We start from the raw sequence: 13,232 nt of genomic DNA on the forward strand, positions 1-13,232 counted from the left end.
TTTATTGTGCCGTAAAGTTTTTTAATTTCTTCAACGTTTTTTCACATGATTTTTGTGTTTTATCTATTATTTTGAGTCTCTCCTCGTACCTTTTTTCAATAGCTTGCAATAGTTGTTTTATTTCATTTTCATTTTGTTTTAGTGATTCTCAAATTCTCTTTTATATTCTTTTAGATTTTGTTTGTTTATCCTTACTCCGTCTTGTATCTCTCCTAAAACAAGATCAACATTCCTTATGTATTGCATGCAATCCTCGCAAATGAACCTTATAAAATTATTTGCCTCTAGCATTCCCATTGAGTATTGATCCACTCCTGAACATTTTTTTGTACAGTGATATATTTTATCACATACACCACTGCATCTAATGCCTGCTTCACCTCTAATGGCTAACTTGCATGTATTGCAATCAGTCATTGCTGGGCTGTTTTTAAATTAGTTCTTTATCCAAAATTTGATTTATTTTCAATAAACTTGATTATTCACTGTTGGGTATATAAAATAATGTATTTTAATAGTCTTTTTTCTATTTTTTACCCCTTATTATATATATTTTTCTTATTTCAATCAGAGTTCTTCGTTTTTGCTTCTTATCGTTTTTCGCTTCGCTTCTCGTATACCCTTTACATACATATATAGATATAGATGTTCATGTCGAATTTCATCGCTATGGATGCATCTTTTAGACAGTTATCAGCGTTAAAATAATTTTCTGAAGTGAACCTTATATGGGGGGTAGGGTCAGTTATGGACCGATCTTTATAAAATTTTACAAAGATATTAAGGTTCCTATAAACTATGTTTATGTCGAATTTCATCGCTATAGCTGCTTCTTTTAGTCAGTTATGAGCGTTAGTCATTTTCTGAAGGGGACCTTATATAGGGGCTAGGCGAAATCGTGGACCGATATTGCCCATTTTCAATACCAAACGAACTGCATCAATATAAAATGTCTATGCAAAATTTCAGCCCGCTAGCTACTTCCATTTGGACTCTATCGTGTTTCAACAGACGGACGGACGTGGCTAGATCGCATTAGAATTTAATAAGGATCCAGAAGATATATACTTTTGTGGGTGTTAGTTTGACAACATTTTATTGAAATATTATAGTTTTATATAAGGATAATTATATAAAAAAATGTCCTTGAGTCAAGGATATCTTAAAAACGGTATCTTTCATTTTCATTATTCCTTTACTAAAATTTGTTTATAATGTCAACAACAACATATAAAAAAATCAGAGTTGGACCATAGTAAATCTAATTTTAGTTAACTTATACATTTTACTTTCGTACAAATTTTAAAGTTTTAGTTTTATTTTTTTATAAATCAAATAAAATTTGAACATTTCTAGTAGAGTGTGTACTAACAACTATTAAAATAGAAAGGAAATTAAAGCCCACAAAGTATAAATATTAATAAATTTAAATATCTAAGACCTTAAGTAATTGATATTTATATATGACTTATTTCATTGGATTACATACAATAATAATAATAATAATAATAATAATAATAATAATAATAATAATAATAATAATAATAATAATAATAATAATAATAATATAATAATAATCATAATAATAATAATAATAATAATAATAATAATAATAATAATAATAATAATAATAATAATAATAACAAAAAAATAACAAAAAAAGTTCTACGGAAAAACCACCAATGTAATACAAATTATGGTAACAATATCCAACAAAATAACTACACATCTCAAATAATAACGTACACTACAATGTATCTAACTACTAACAAACTACCAACACAAATCAAACTAATAACAACCAAAACATAGAACAAAACACAATTCTAAATAGAAACTATACTTTTAAACAACAATAAAGCAACCTCAACAAATATTACAAAAGATCTATACGTCCTAAGCGTCAAAAACTTATACTTCTCTACAATTGCGAAAGAATTCTTTAATAACACCACATACTTGAAGTCAATAAACCATGTCCACAATACCAGATGCCGTTCCCAGGGAAGATTCAAGGTAGACCGATTTACAAACGAATACGGAAAAAGCACACTGAATGTCATACTGCCAACAATACTAAATAAAATCCCTACAACTATAATTAATGAAACGAATTCAAAAAAACGAAATAAACTTATAAAAATTCATTTAATTAATTTGCAAACATAATATAAAATTAAAATTATTTATAATGAATTTTAAAAACATAAAAACTGTAATATATTTATGTAAATATCTTGCATATTATGAAAAGAAAAATTGTACACATCTAATGTAAGAAATTGAACTCAAACCAAGCCATACCTGCAGACAAGCGAAAGCTTCGCGGGTTTTAATCCTAAGAAACTTATGTAAAATTTTTAATAAATAAATGAATAAAAAATAACAATAATAATAATAATAATAATAATAATAATAATATAATAATAATAATAATAATAATAATAATAATAATAATAATATAATAATAATAATAATAATAATAATAATAATAGATAATAATAATAATAATAATAATAATAATAATAATAATAATAATAATAATAATATAATAATAATAATAATAATAATAATAATAATAATAATAATAATAATAACAATAATAATAATAAGCTGTGGACATACATATTTGAATAATGCTGTACATAATTAGAGGAATAACAGAAATAAAGCAAAACTATATATATTAAGTATACAAAATTATGAATTAACCCTTTTTGACCATATAAAGTTTGGATTAAAAATCGACCAAAAAAGGATTACATAATTATCAGTTTAAAAACAAAATTTTACTTATGAAAATGTTCACCTCAATCCACCTCCATAGTCAAAAAGGGTTAAAGTAAAATTTTGTATACTTAAAATATACATATTTTTGTTTCATTTTTTTGTTATTCCTCTAATTATATAGAGCATTATTCAAATAGATAGTGTTTTTTCGAATTTTTGAACTTTGGTGTTAAATTGCTCCCAAGTTCGTTTAAGTGTTAATTTAGCTTATTTTCGCTGTATTTTAAATACCGGACTTTAGAAGATAAAGTCCAGTAGTTATTGGTCAAAATGACCGACAAATAAAAAATATTTCGGTATGGAACACTGGGAATTCCCAAATATTGCAAAATTTTGCCTTTGAACTCCACAGCTTATCGGTTAAGAATGTCCAATTTTAATAAAACTATCTGGACTGTAAAACTCTGAAAATACTTTATTTAAAATCTTCAACACTAACGGCCCTTTTTACCAAGTTCAGTTATAATTTAACTATTACTTTAACTGTCAGCTAGCATATTTTCTTTTTCACCAAATTCAGTTATAATTTAACTTACAAATTTAACTGAAAAGTTTGAGATAAATTTAACTGAAGAAAAAGTTTCAGTTATAGACTTAACTGACAGAAAATTTAAAATATTTATTTGTAAAAATGGCAGCAAATTATAATCAATATTTGCATTTTTTCAATATATTCAATATTCCCGTGAATAGATCACGGAAGCGGAAATATTTGGAAAGAATTGATCATTATGCCTTATTAGAAAAAGAATTTTATAAAAGATATAAAGTATCCAAAGAAACTGCTAAATATATAACTTCTTTAGTAGGCACAAGCATCCAAGCCAATTCTTCGAGGTATGTAAGTTTATAAACTAAATTTAACTTTTTTCATTTAACCGCGTTTTGAAAATCTTTGTCACGTATGTACATTAGAAGTTTCCGTTATCCGATTGGACTTAAATTTAACACCAGTTAGTTTTAGAAGCTAATGAACAAAATAAGACCTGTCCAAACAAAATCGATATGTTTTGGACTTCTTTTAATGTACGTACATAGATATGTTCCCTCAATTTATAGATGTACATATGTAGTAAATGAGTAAATGATATGTTTATATTTGTACTGTATTGCAATAATTTTATTCAATAAAAAGGAATCATGCATTGCCTCCAAAAGATATGGTTCTTTTAACGTTAAGATTCTATGCCTGTGGAAATTTTCTAATAACAGTGGCTGACTATTGTGGTGTAAGTGTGGCGACTGCTTGTCGAGTTGTTAAAAAGGTTTTAACTGCGATTGCTAAATTATCTGATAAATTTATCTATATGCCATTAAATAAGGAAGATATAATGCAAACAGCTTCAAATTTTTGCAAACAGCTAGCAAAATTTCCCAAAGTTATAGGCGCTATTGATGGGATTCATAGTAAGATTCAATCACCGGGAAGAAATGATGCAGACATTTTTAGAAATTGAAAAGGATATTTTTCATTGAATGTTCAGGTATGAATAAGATATTCTTCAAGACCAATATTTTTATCCTAGTATTCAAGACTATTTGCTATAATCACTTTCTCGGTCGATTTCAAGTGAAACTTGCGCGCGAGTTAGCTATACTTTGTATAATGCTATTTATATTATACTATAGTTCTTAATTATAATATTGTTGTTTCTAGGCTATTTGCAATGCTAAGTTGGAAATTACAGATATAGTGGCCCGCTGGCCGGGTTCTGCTCATGATTCTAATATATATAATAATAGTAGAATTAAAGCAAAATTTGAAAGTAATGAGTTTAATGAGTATATTCTTCTTGGAGACAGTGGCTATGGATGTAAATTCTACTTAGTAACACCACTCACTGACCCAAAAACAGAGGGGGAAATATTGTACAATGACTTCCAAATAAGAACCAGAAATACTGTTGAACGAACATTTGGGGTTTGGAAGAGATTTCCAGTGTTGTCTTTGGGAATGCGGTTACATGTGGAAACTGCTATGAATGTAATAGTTGCATGTGCTGTTTCGCATAATATATGCCGTTTTCGCCACGATAAACTAGAAGACATAGTAGAAGATACATCACCTGAAGAAACTGAATCGTTAGATATAGCAGTTTCCCCAGCGAATGCAAATAATAGCACAAGAAATTCTTTCATATACAATTATTTTTCTAAACTTTAAAAAGTACGAAAAATACATATGTATATGTATTTAAAAATATATTGCAAAAATTTTTCATTAAATTTTTATTTTTTATTCATTAAATTTTGCAATTGGACTTGCTTTATTTCATTTTCAATTTTTAGAATTTCAGTTTTAAGTCCCAATTCCTGTTTCTGTAATAGATGACGCTCTTCTGCCCATTTTTTTAATTTTCGAAAAAATTTTATTTGTTTCTTTTGTAACTCCTCACTATTGTCGATGTTACCTCTTTTCTGCATGTTCAGCAGAGTTCCAAGTAGACCTAAAATATATATATATATATATATATATATATATATATAAATCTATATATATATATATATATATATATATATATATATATATATATATATATATATATATATATATATATATATATATATATATATATAAAAACAAGTACAAAAATATAGACTGTTATGACCAGTAATGTGTATATTTAAAATGTATACTTTTTACTTGTCTTTTCAAGTTTGCTCTCCTTAAGCCCTTCTTCGCAATCATCTTCTACTAATGAAACGAAATCAATTTCTACTTGATCTATAATTTGATTTGATGTTGGCAATTTCTGGAAAAAATAAGAAACAATGTTTAAGCCAAAGATCATTAAATATGTCTTTATAAAAATATTAAAAAATTGTTGGGGTATATGTATATTGCTTCTTGTTCATGTTCTGCCTGTCTTTTCCGTTTGCAATAGTGGTTGTGCTAAACATATTAGCATTTTATTTCTTATAAATTACAACCACCTCTATTGCGCATTTTGATTCGATTTGACAGACGATGGAGTCCGGAATGGAAGAGCTAGAGGATAAGGGCAAACACATTCCTAATACTTACCTTTATCTGAATCGACATTATTACTTAATCCCGTTGCAGATGAGCCTCCTCCAGTCATATAGGTTTTTCTTTTTTCTGCTGCTAAGGCAATTTTGGTTTCTTTTTTTATATTTTCGTACTTATCTTTTAAATTTTTTTCGGTCCTGTGTGTTTGGCACTGTTTTCCAAATTCTTCTGCTATTACATCCCACATTTGATTTTTTTTTCTTTGACCCATGTAATGGCGTTAGTTTCTTTGGATTCCACAACTGAAGAATGCTTTTCAACCAAAGAAACTAACAAATCTTTTCTTGTGGAATAAAATTTAATGATCTATAAATGAAATATATGAGTTTAATCGATATAAATTACCGGTTTCTATTCGGCTTCAGAGAAAAAAAAATTATATATATATATATATATATATATATATATATATATATATATATATATATATATATATATATATATATATTTAATTAACAAAATAAATTTTTCGTTTTCACCATTCTTTTTAACTAAAAAAATATTTATAAAGTGATTAAATAAACTTCAAATCAAACTGAAATAAATATATATACTAGCTAAAACCCGGCGTGCTTTGCTACTCCTGTCGATATAAAATAAAAAATTTTCAAAATATATTCATATACATTTTTTGTTTATGAAAATTTTATTAATATTTGTTTGTCACTATCCAAAACCATAAAGTAATAAGACAAAGAAAGTTTGATATTTAAAGTATTTTATTAATTAATGATATTTATGTACATATATTATTTCTTAATAATTATTTCTTATTCCTATTCATTAGCATAAATTTACAAAATATTATAATTGACTTAATATTTACAATTAAAAATTTTTTCTTAATAATTATTTCCTATTCTAAAGCCTTGGGATATACAATATTTTTCGTTTTCCCCTTACAAATCTGAAGGTTTCTCTACTCGCGAGCATGCAACATAAAGCTGACCATGTGAAAGCATGGATTTTCGAGATTTATTCCACAAACTTGCAGGGATTGACCCTGAAATTTGTTTATTGTCATCGCGAATGCCAAACGTGTAGGAAATTGCAACCGTTTAAATTCGAATGGCATTTCCGATGTTGTCATTGAGATCCGAGGTAGTAAGACATCCATTCCTTTATATTGGCCAGTTGTAATCGTTGCTTCGATTAATTTGTTCATTAATTTTTTAACTGTTAATCGAGTACCATTACAAAGACGTGGTGGATCAATATTTCGCAATAAAATAATTGGAACGCCAATTTTCAACTTCAATTCGTGGGGATACATTGACGACATCATCATTATTTGTAACAGTATCGATGGATTTATATGTTTTTAAATTACCATCGATTCTATTCAAAATAATATTATTGATACAATTAACGTCAATGTTTTTGGGTGCCAGTAAAGCACGCTCACATAACCACTGCCTATTTTTGAAATTACGTTGAAGATTTGGAAAAACACAATATATTAACTCTTTCTTTGATTGTGTGATCCTACAAAAGTTAGAGGGAAACTTTACACAATTTGTGGTTGGCTCAATTGTCATTTTTCCATTTCCTAAATCCAGCAATTGTTTTGTTGTTAATTTTAACGTGTGAACATGTTGCCAGAGATATGATGATTTTAGGCAAGCATTGAGTTCATCAGCCGGTGTTGAACCAGGTATCACAGGAAGTGTCTGGCGAAAATCACCCGCTAAAAGAATTAATGCACCTCCAAATAAATTAGAATTACTTCTCATGTCCTTTAAAGTGCGATCAAGCGCTTCTAAGGATTTTTTGTGGGCCATGGTGCATTTATTCCACACTATTATTTTATATGTTTGCAGGATTTTACCCATTGAAGAATTTTTCTTAACATTACATGTATAATCTTCAGAAAATTGTGTTTTCAACGGTAATTTGAGTGCATAATCTAAAAGTGTTGCTGCAATATCTGATGACGCAATGGCTAAGGCAATATTCTTTTGCGATCGAACTTTAGCTAAAATTAATGAGATGAGAAAGGTTTCTCCGGTTCCTCCTGGCGCATCAATGAAATAAAATCCTCCTTGTAAGAAATAATTATTAAGAAATAATATATGTACATAAATATAATTAATTAATAAAATACTTTAAATATCGAACTTTCTTTGTCTTATTACTTTGTGTTTTGGATAGTGAAAAACAAATATTAATAAAATTTTTATAAACAAAAAATGCATATCAATATATTTGAAAATTTTTTATTTTATATCGACAGGAGTAGCAAAGCACGCCGGGTTTTAGCTAGTTTCAACATAAGAAGTAGCCTATAGTTCCTTCCAGAAATACAGGAAGAAACTGTGAAAATTTCAGGAAAATTGGTCCAGCCGTTTAGCAGTCTATAAAGCACAAACAAACAAACAAACAAACAAACAAACAAACAAACATACATACATACATACATACATACATACATACATACATACATACATACATACATACATACATACATACATACATACATACATACATACATACATACATACATACATACATACATACATACATACATACATACATACATACATACATACATACATACATACATACATACATACATACATACATACATACATACATACATACATACATACATACATACATACATACATACATACATACATACATACATACATACATACATACATACATACATACATACATACATACATACATACATACATACATACATACATAACATACATACATACATACATACATACATACATACATACATACATACATACATACATACCTACATACATACATACATATATACAAACACACTTTCATTTTTATATATATATATATATAGATTCTAGCTCTAATAGTTTCTCAGATATAATAATTTTCCTATTAAATTTATATGGGGGCTCCAAACTCCCCATGACGAAAGTCCGCTCTTTTTTCTAAAATATGTTCAGATGAATATTTAGGTTCTTAGTGCAAAATTTGAAGAATTTAGTTCTATTAGTTTCCCAGATAAACCAATTTTTGTATTTATTAATATGGGAGGTACTGCTCCCCTCATGGGTAGTCCGCCAATTTATTTCCCAAAATGTTTACATGGATATTAAAGTTACTCGTGCAAATTTTTCATATTCTAACTGTAATAGTTTCCAAGATAAACGAATTCTTGTTAATTTATATGGGAGGTGCCACGCCCCCTAATGCTAATCCGCCCACATTTTGTCTTAAATAATTATATTGATACTAAAGTTGCTCCCACAACATTTGAAGACTCTAACTATTATATTATCTCAGATATACTAATTTAATATTTTCTTAATATGGGCGTGGCACGTCGCCCACATGAAATTTCAACATAAAATGTAGCCTATAGTTCCTTCCAGACATACAGGAAGAAACTGTGAAAATTTCAGGAAAATCGGTTCAGCCGTTTAGCAGTCTATAAAGCACAAACAAAAGTTAGATTTTTTCAACAGCCGCACAGTGGGGCAGAATCGAAATTTTTTGGAAATAAATCTGACATTTCTAAACGGCTGATCCGATCGGTATAAAATTTGGCGTGAGCGTAGCCAAGGAGTATTCGAGTTTAAGTTTTGAAGATGAACCCCGCAGATGCCCCAGGGACGGCGCTGTGGCGGCTCAAAGTAGGGTACCTACGACATGTAAAATTTTTAAACTCGTGCCATTTTTTGTTTTTCATCCAAATATATTTTCTGAAAGCGCTCGACGAGATCTTGAAAAAACATGCTTGGACATACTACTTATCTCTTATAATATCCGAGTTATAGGCATTTAAAAATTTAGTGATACAAAATTTACCATACCTTGGTCCGCATTTTTTGGAATACCGGGCGTAATTTTGGAAATGGACTCAATTTTGTTAGTTAGACAACAAAATTTCCAATAATATACAAAAAATTTCAGATCAATATCATTTACAGCTCCAAAAATATACGTTTTTTAATTTAAAAATTCAAAAAATTTTAGATTTTTGCCGTTTTTTTTGCCAAAAATGTGTCTTAACTCTTTTAATCTTTTGGGATTTTCATTCCTATTTTTGGGAATTGCGGGATGCCCTTTGACCTTTTCAATTTTTTTGCATTTTCTTATTTGAAATGACAAATTTAACAAGCGTTGAAAATTTAATTGAATTTTGTTCATAAATAAAGATTTTGTCATATATTACATATTTGTTTAATTTCTAAAACTATGATTTATATCAAAATTTTAATAGGGTCGCAGATAGCTACAACAATTTAGTACATATTTATCCCTTAATATCTTTTTTTAGTTAGATATGGAAATTCTCGATTCTTTACAAAAATTTTCAAGCCAATATCTCAATTACATTCAAAAATATGTTCATTTAAACCTGTATCCTTTAATTTCATATTTTTCATATTTTAGTATTTCGATTCTGCCCCACTGTGCGGCTGTTGAAAAAAATCAAACTTCTTTGACCATAGCCGAGAGCAAGTTTGCGTTATCTTATAAGGACAAAAACTAATATTCGAGTAACTATATATATATATATATATATATATATATATATATATATATATATATATATATATATATATATATATATATATATATCTATATATATATATCTATATATATAAAAATGAAAGTGTGTTTGTATGTATGTATGTATGTTTGTTTGTTTGTTTGTGCTTTATAGACTGCTAAACGGCTGAACCGATTTTCCTGAAATTTTCACAGTTTCTTCCTGTATGTCTGGAAGGAACTATAGGCTACTTTTTATGTTGAAATTTCATGTGGGCGACGTGCCACGCCCATATTAAGAAAATATTAAATTAGTATATCTGAGATAATATAATAGTTAGAGTCTTAAAATTTTGTCGGAGCAACTTTAGTATCAATATAATTATTTAAGACAAAAAGTGGGCGGATTAGCATTAGGGGGCGTGGCACCTCCCCATATAAATTAAATACAAGAATTCGTTATCTTGGAAACTATTACAGTTAGAATATTAAAAATTTGCACGAGTAACTTTAATATCCATATAAACATTTTGGGAAATATATTGGCGGACTACCCATGAGGGGAGCAGTACCTCCCATATTAATAAAATACAAAAATTGGTTTATCTGGGAAACTAATAGAACTAAATTCTTCAAATTTTGCACTAAGGAACTTAAATATTCATGCTATATATATAGAAAATGAAAAGTGTGTTTGTTTGTAGTATTATGTATGTATGTATGTATGGGTATGTATGTATGTATGTATGTATGTATGTATGTATGTATGTATTATGTATGTCTGTAGTATGTATGTATGTCTGTATGTATGTATGTAGTATGTCTGTCTGTCTGTCTGTCTGTATGTATGTATGTCTGTCTGTCCTGTCTGTTCTGTCTTATGTATGTCTGTCTGTCTGTCTGTCTGTCTGTCTGTGTCTGTCTCTGTCTGTCTTCTGTCTGTCTGTATGTCTGTCCTGTCTGTCTGTCTGTCTGTCTGTCTGTCTGTCTGTCTGTTCTGTCTGTCTGTCTGTCTGTCTGTCTGTCTGTCTGTATGTCTGTCTGTCTGTCTGTCTGTCTGTCTGTCTGTCTGTCTGTTGTCTGTCTGTCTGTCTGTCTGTCTGTCTGTCTGTCTGTCTGTTGTCTGTCTGTCTGTCTGTCTGTCTGTCTGTCTGTCTGTCTGTCTGTCTCTCTGATTGTCTGTTTGTTTGTTTGTGCTTTCTCGCCTGCTACACGGCTGGCCCATTTTCCTGCCCTTTTTCTTCCTGTCTTTCTGGACGGAACCTATAGGCTACTTTTTATGTTGAAACTAGCTAAAACCCCGGCGTGCTTTGCTACTCCTGTCGATATAAAATAAAAAGTTTTCAAAACCTAAAATATATATATATATATATATATATATATATAAATCTATATATATATATATATATATATATATATATATATATATATATATATATATATATATATATATATAAAAACAAGTACAAAAAATATAGACTGTTATGACCAGTAATGTGTATATTTAAAATGTATACTTTTTACTTGTCTTTTCAAGTTTGCTCTCCTTAAGCCCTTCTTCGCAATCATCTTCTACTAATGAAACGAAATCAATTTCTACTTGATCTATAATTTGATTTGATGTTGGCAATTTCTGGAAAAATAAGAAACAATGTTTAAGCCAAAGATCATTAAAATATGGCTTTATAAAAATATTAAAAAATTGTTGGGGTATATGTATATTGCTTCTTGTTCATGTTCTGCCTGTCTTTTCCGTTTGCAATAGTGGTTGTGCTAAACATATTAGCATTTTATTTCTTATAAATTACAACCACCTCTATTGCGCATTTTGATTCGATTTGACAGACGATGGAGTCCGGAATGGAAGAGCTAGAGGATAAGGGCAAACACATTCCTAATACTTACCTTTATCTGAATCGACATTATTACTTAATCCCGTTGCAGATGAGCCTCCTCCAGTCATATAGGTTTTTCTTTTTTCTGCTGCTAAGGCAATTTTGGTTTCTTTTTTTTATATTTTCGTACTTATCTTTTAAATTTTTTTTCGGTCCTGTGTGTTTGGCACTGTTTTCCAAATTCTTCTGCTATTACATCCCACATTTGATTTTTTTTCTTTGACCCATGTAATGGCGTTAGTTTCTTTGGATTCCACAACTGAAGAATGCTTTTCAACCAAAGAAACTAACAAATCTTTTTCTTGTGGAATAAAATTTAATGATCTATAAATGAAATATATGAGTTTAATCGATATAAATTACCGGTTTCTATTCGGCTTCAGAGAAAAAAAAATTTATATATAGTAACAAAAAATATTTTGTTACTATATATATATATATATATATATATATATATATATATATATATATATATATATATATATATATATATATATATTTTAATTAACAAAATAAATTTTTCGTTTTCACCATTCTTTTTAACTAAAAAAATATTTATAAAGTGATTAAATAAACTTCAAATCAAACTGAAATAAATATATATACTAGCTAAAACCCGGCGTGCTTTGCTACTCCTGTCGATATAAAATAAAAAATTTTCAAAATATATTCATATAAATTTTTTTGTTTATGAAAATTTTATTAATATTTGTTTGTCACTATACAAAACCATAAAGTAATAAGACAAAGAAAGTTTGATATTTAAAGTATTTTATTAATTAATGATATTTATGTACATATATTATTTCTTAATAATTATTTCTTATTCCTATTCATTAGCATAAATTTACAAAATATTATAATTGACTTAATATTTACAATTAAAAATTTTTTCTTAATAATTATTTCCTATTCTAAAGCCTTGGGATATACAATATTTTTCGTTTTCCCCTTACAAATCTGAAGGTTTCTCTACTCGCGAGCATGCAACATAAAGCTGACCATGTGAAAAGCATGGATTTTCG

At 28.2% G+C, this 13,232-nt stretch overlaps 1 protein-coding gene, 1 long non-coding RNA gene and 1 pseudogene across 2 annotated transcripts; 1 reads left to right on the forward strand and 2 right to left on the reverse strand.

The window, feature by feature from the left end:
* The first annotated feature begins 1,975 nt into the window (after positions 1 to 1,975).
* LOC119613248 lies at positions 1,976 to 4,954 on the forward strand (annotated as a pseudogene).
* A 65-nt stretch (positions 4,955 to 5,019) lies between these two features.
* On the reverse strand, positions 5,020 to 5,926 carry LOC119613251. The gene is made up of 3 exons (XM_037969224.1): positions 5,816 to 5,926; positions 5,435 to 5,543; positions 5,020 to 5,237 (listed from the first exon to the last, which is right to left on the reverse strand). Exons 1-3 carry the CDS (start codon positions 5,831 to 5,833, stop codon positions 5,020 to 5,022), a joined length of 345 nt encoding a protein of 114 aa, XP_037825152.1. The 5' UTR covers positions 5,834 to 5,926.
* Positions 5,927 to 6,001: 75 nt separating this feature from the next.
* Positions 6,002 to 12,525, reverse strand: LOC119613250. The gene is made up of 3 exons (XR_005232220.1): positions 12,218 to 12,525; positions 11,837 to 11,945; positions 6,002 to 6,127 (listed from the first exon to the last, which is right to left on the reverse strand). It is a non-coding gene; the product is annotated as an uncharacterized LOC119613250 (long non-coding RNA).
* Positions 12,526 to 13,232: the final 707 nt, after the last annotated feature.

The sequence above is a fragment of the Lucilia sericata genome, unplaced genomic scaffold, assembly GCF_015586225.1.
Source record: "Lucilia sericata isolate MDLA Ls3-8-SP2 unplaced genomic scaffold, ASM1558622v1 Contig002027F_arrow, whole genome shotgun sequence".
Classification (NCBI taxonomy): domain Eukaryota; kingdom Metazoa; phylum Arthropoda; class Insecta; order Diptera; family Calliphoridae; genus Lucilia; species Lucilia sericata.

Coding starts and splice junctions, on each gene's coding strand:
- LOC119613251 (XM_037969224.1), bottom strand. Junction 5,238..5,434: donor GAGCAAACTTGAAAAGACAA/GTAAAAAGTATA, acceptor TATATATTTTAG/GTCTACTTGGAACTCTGCTG.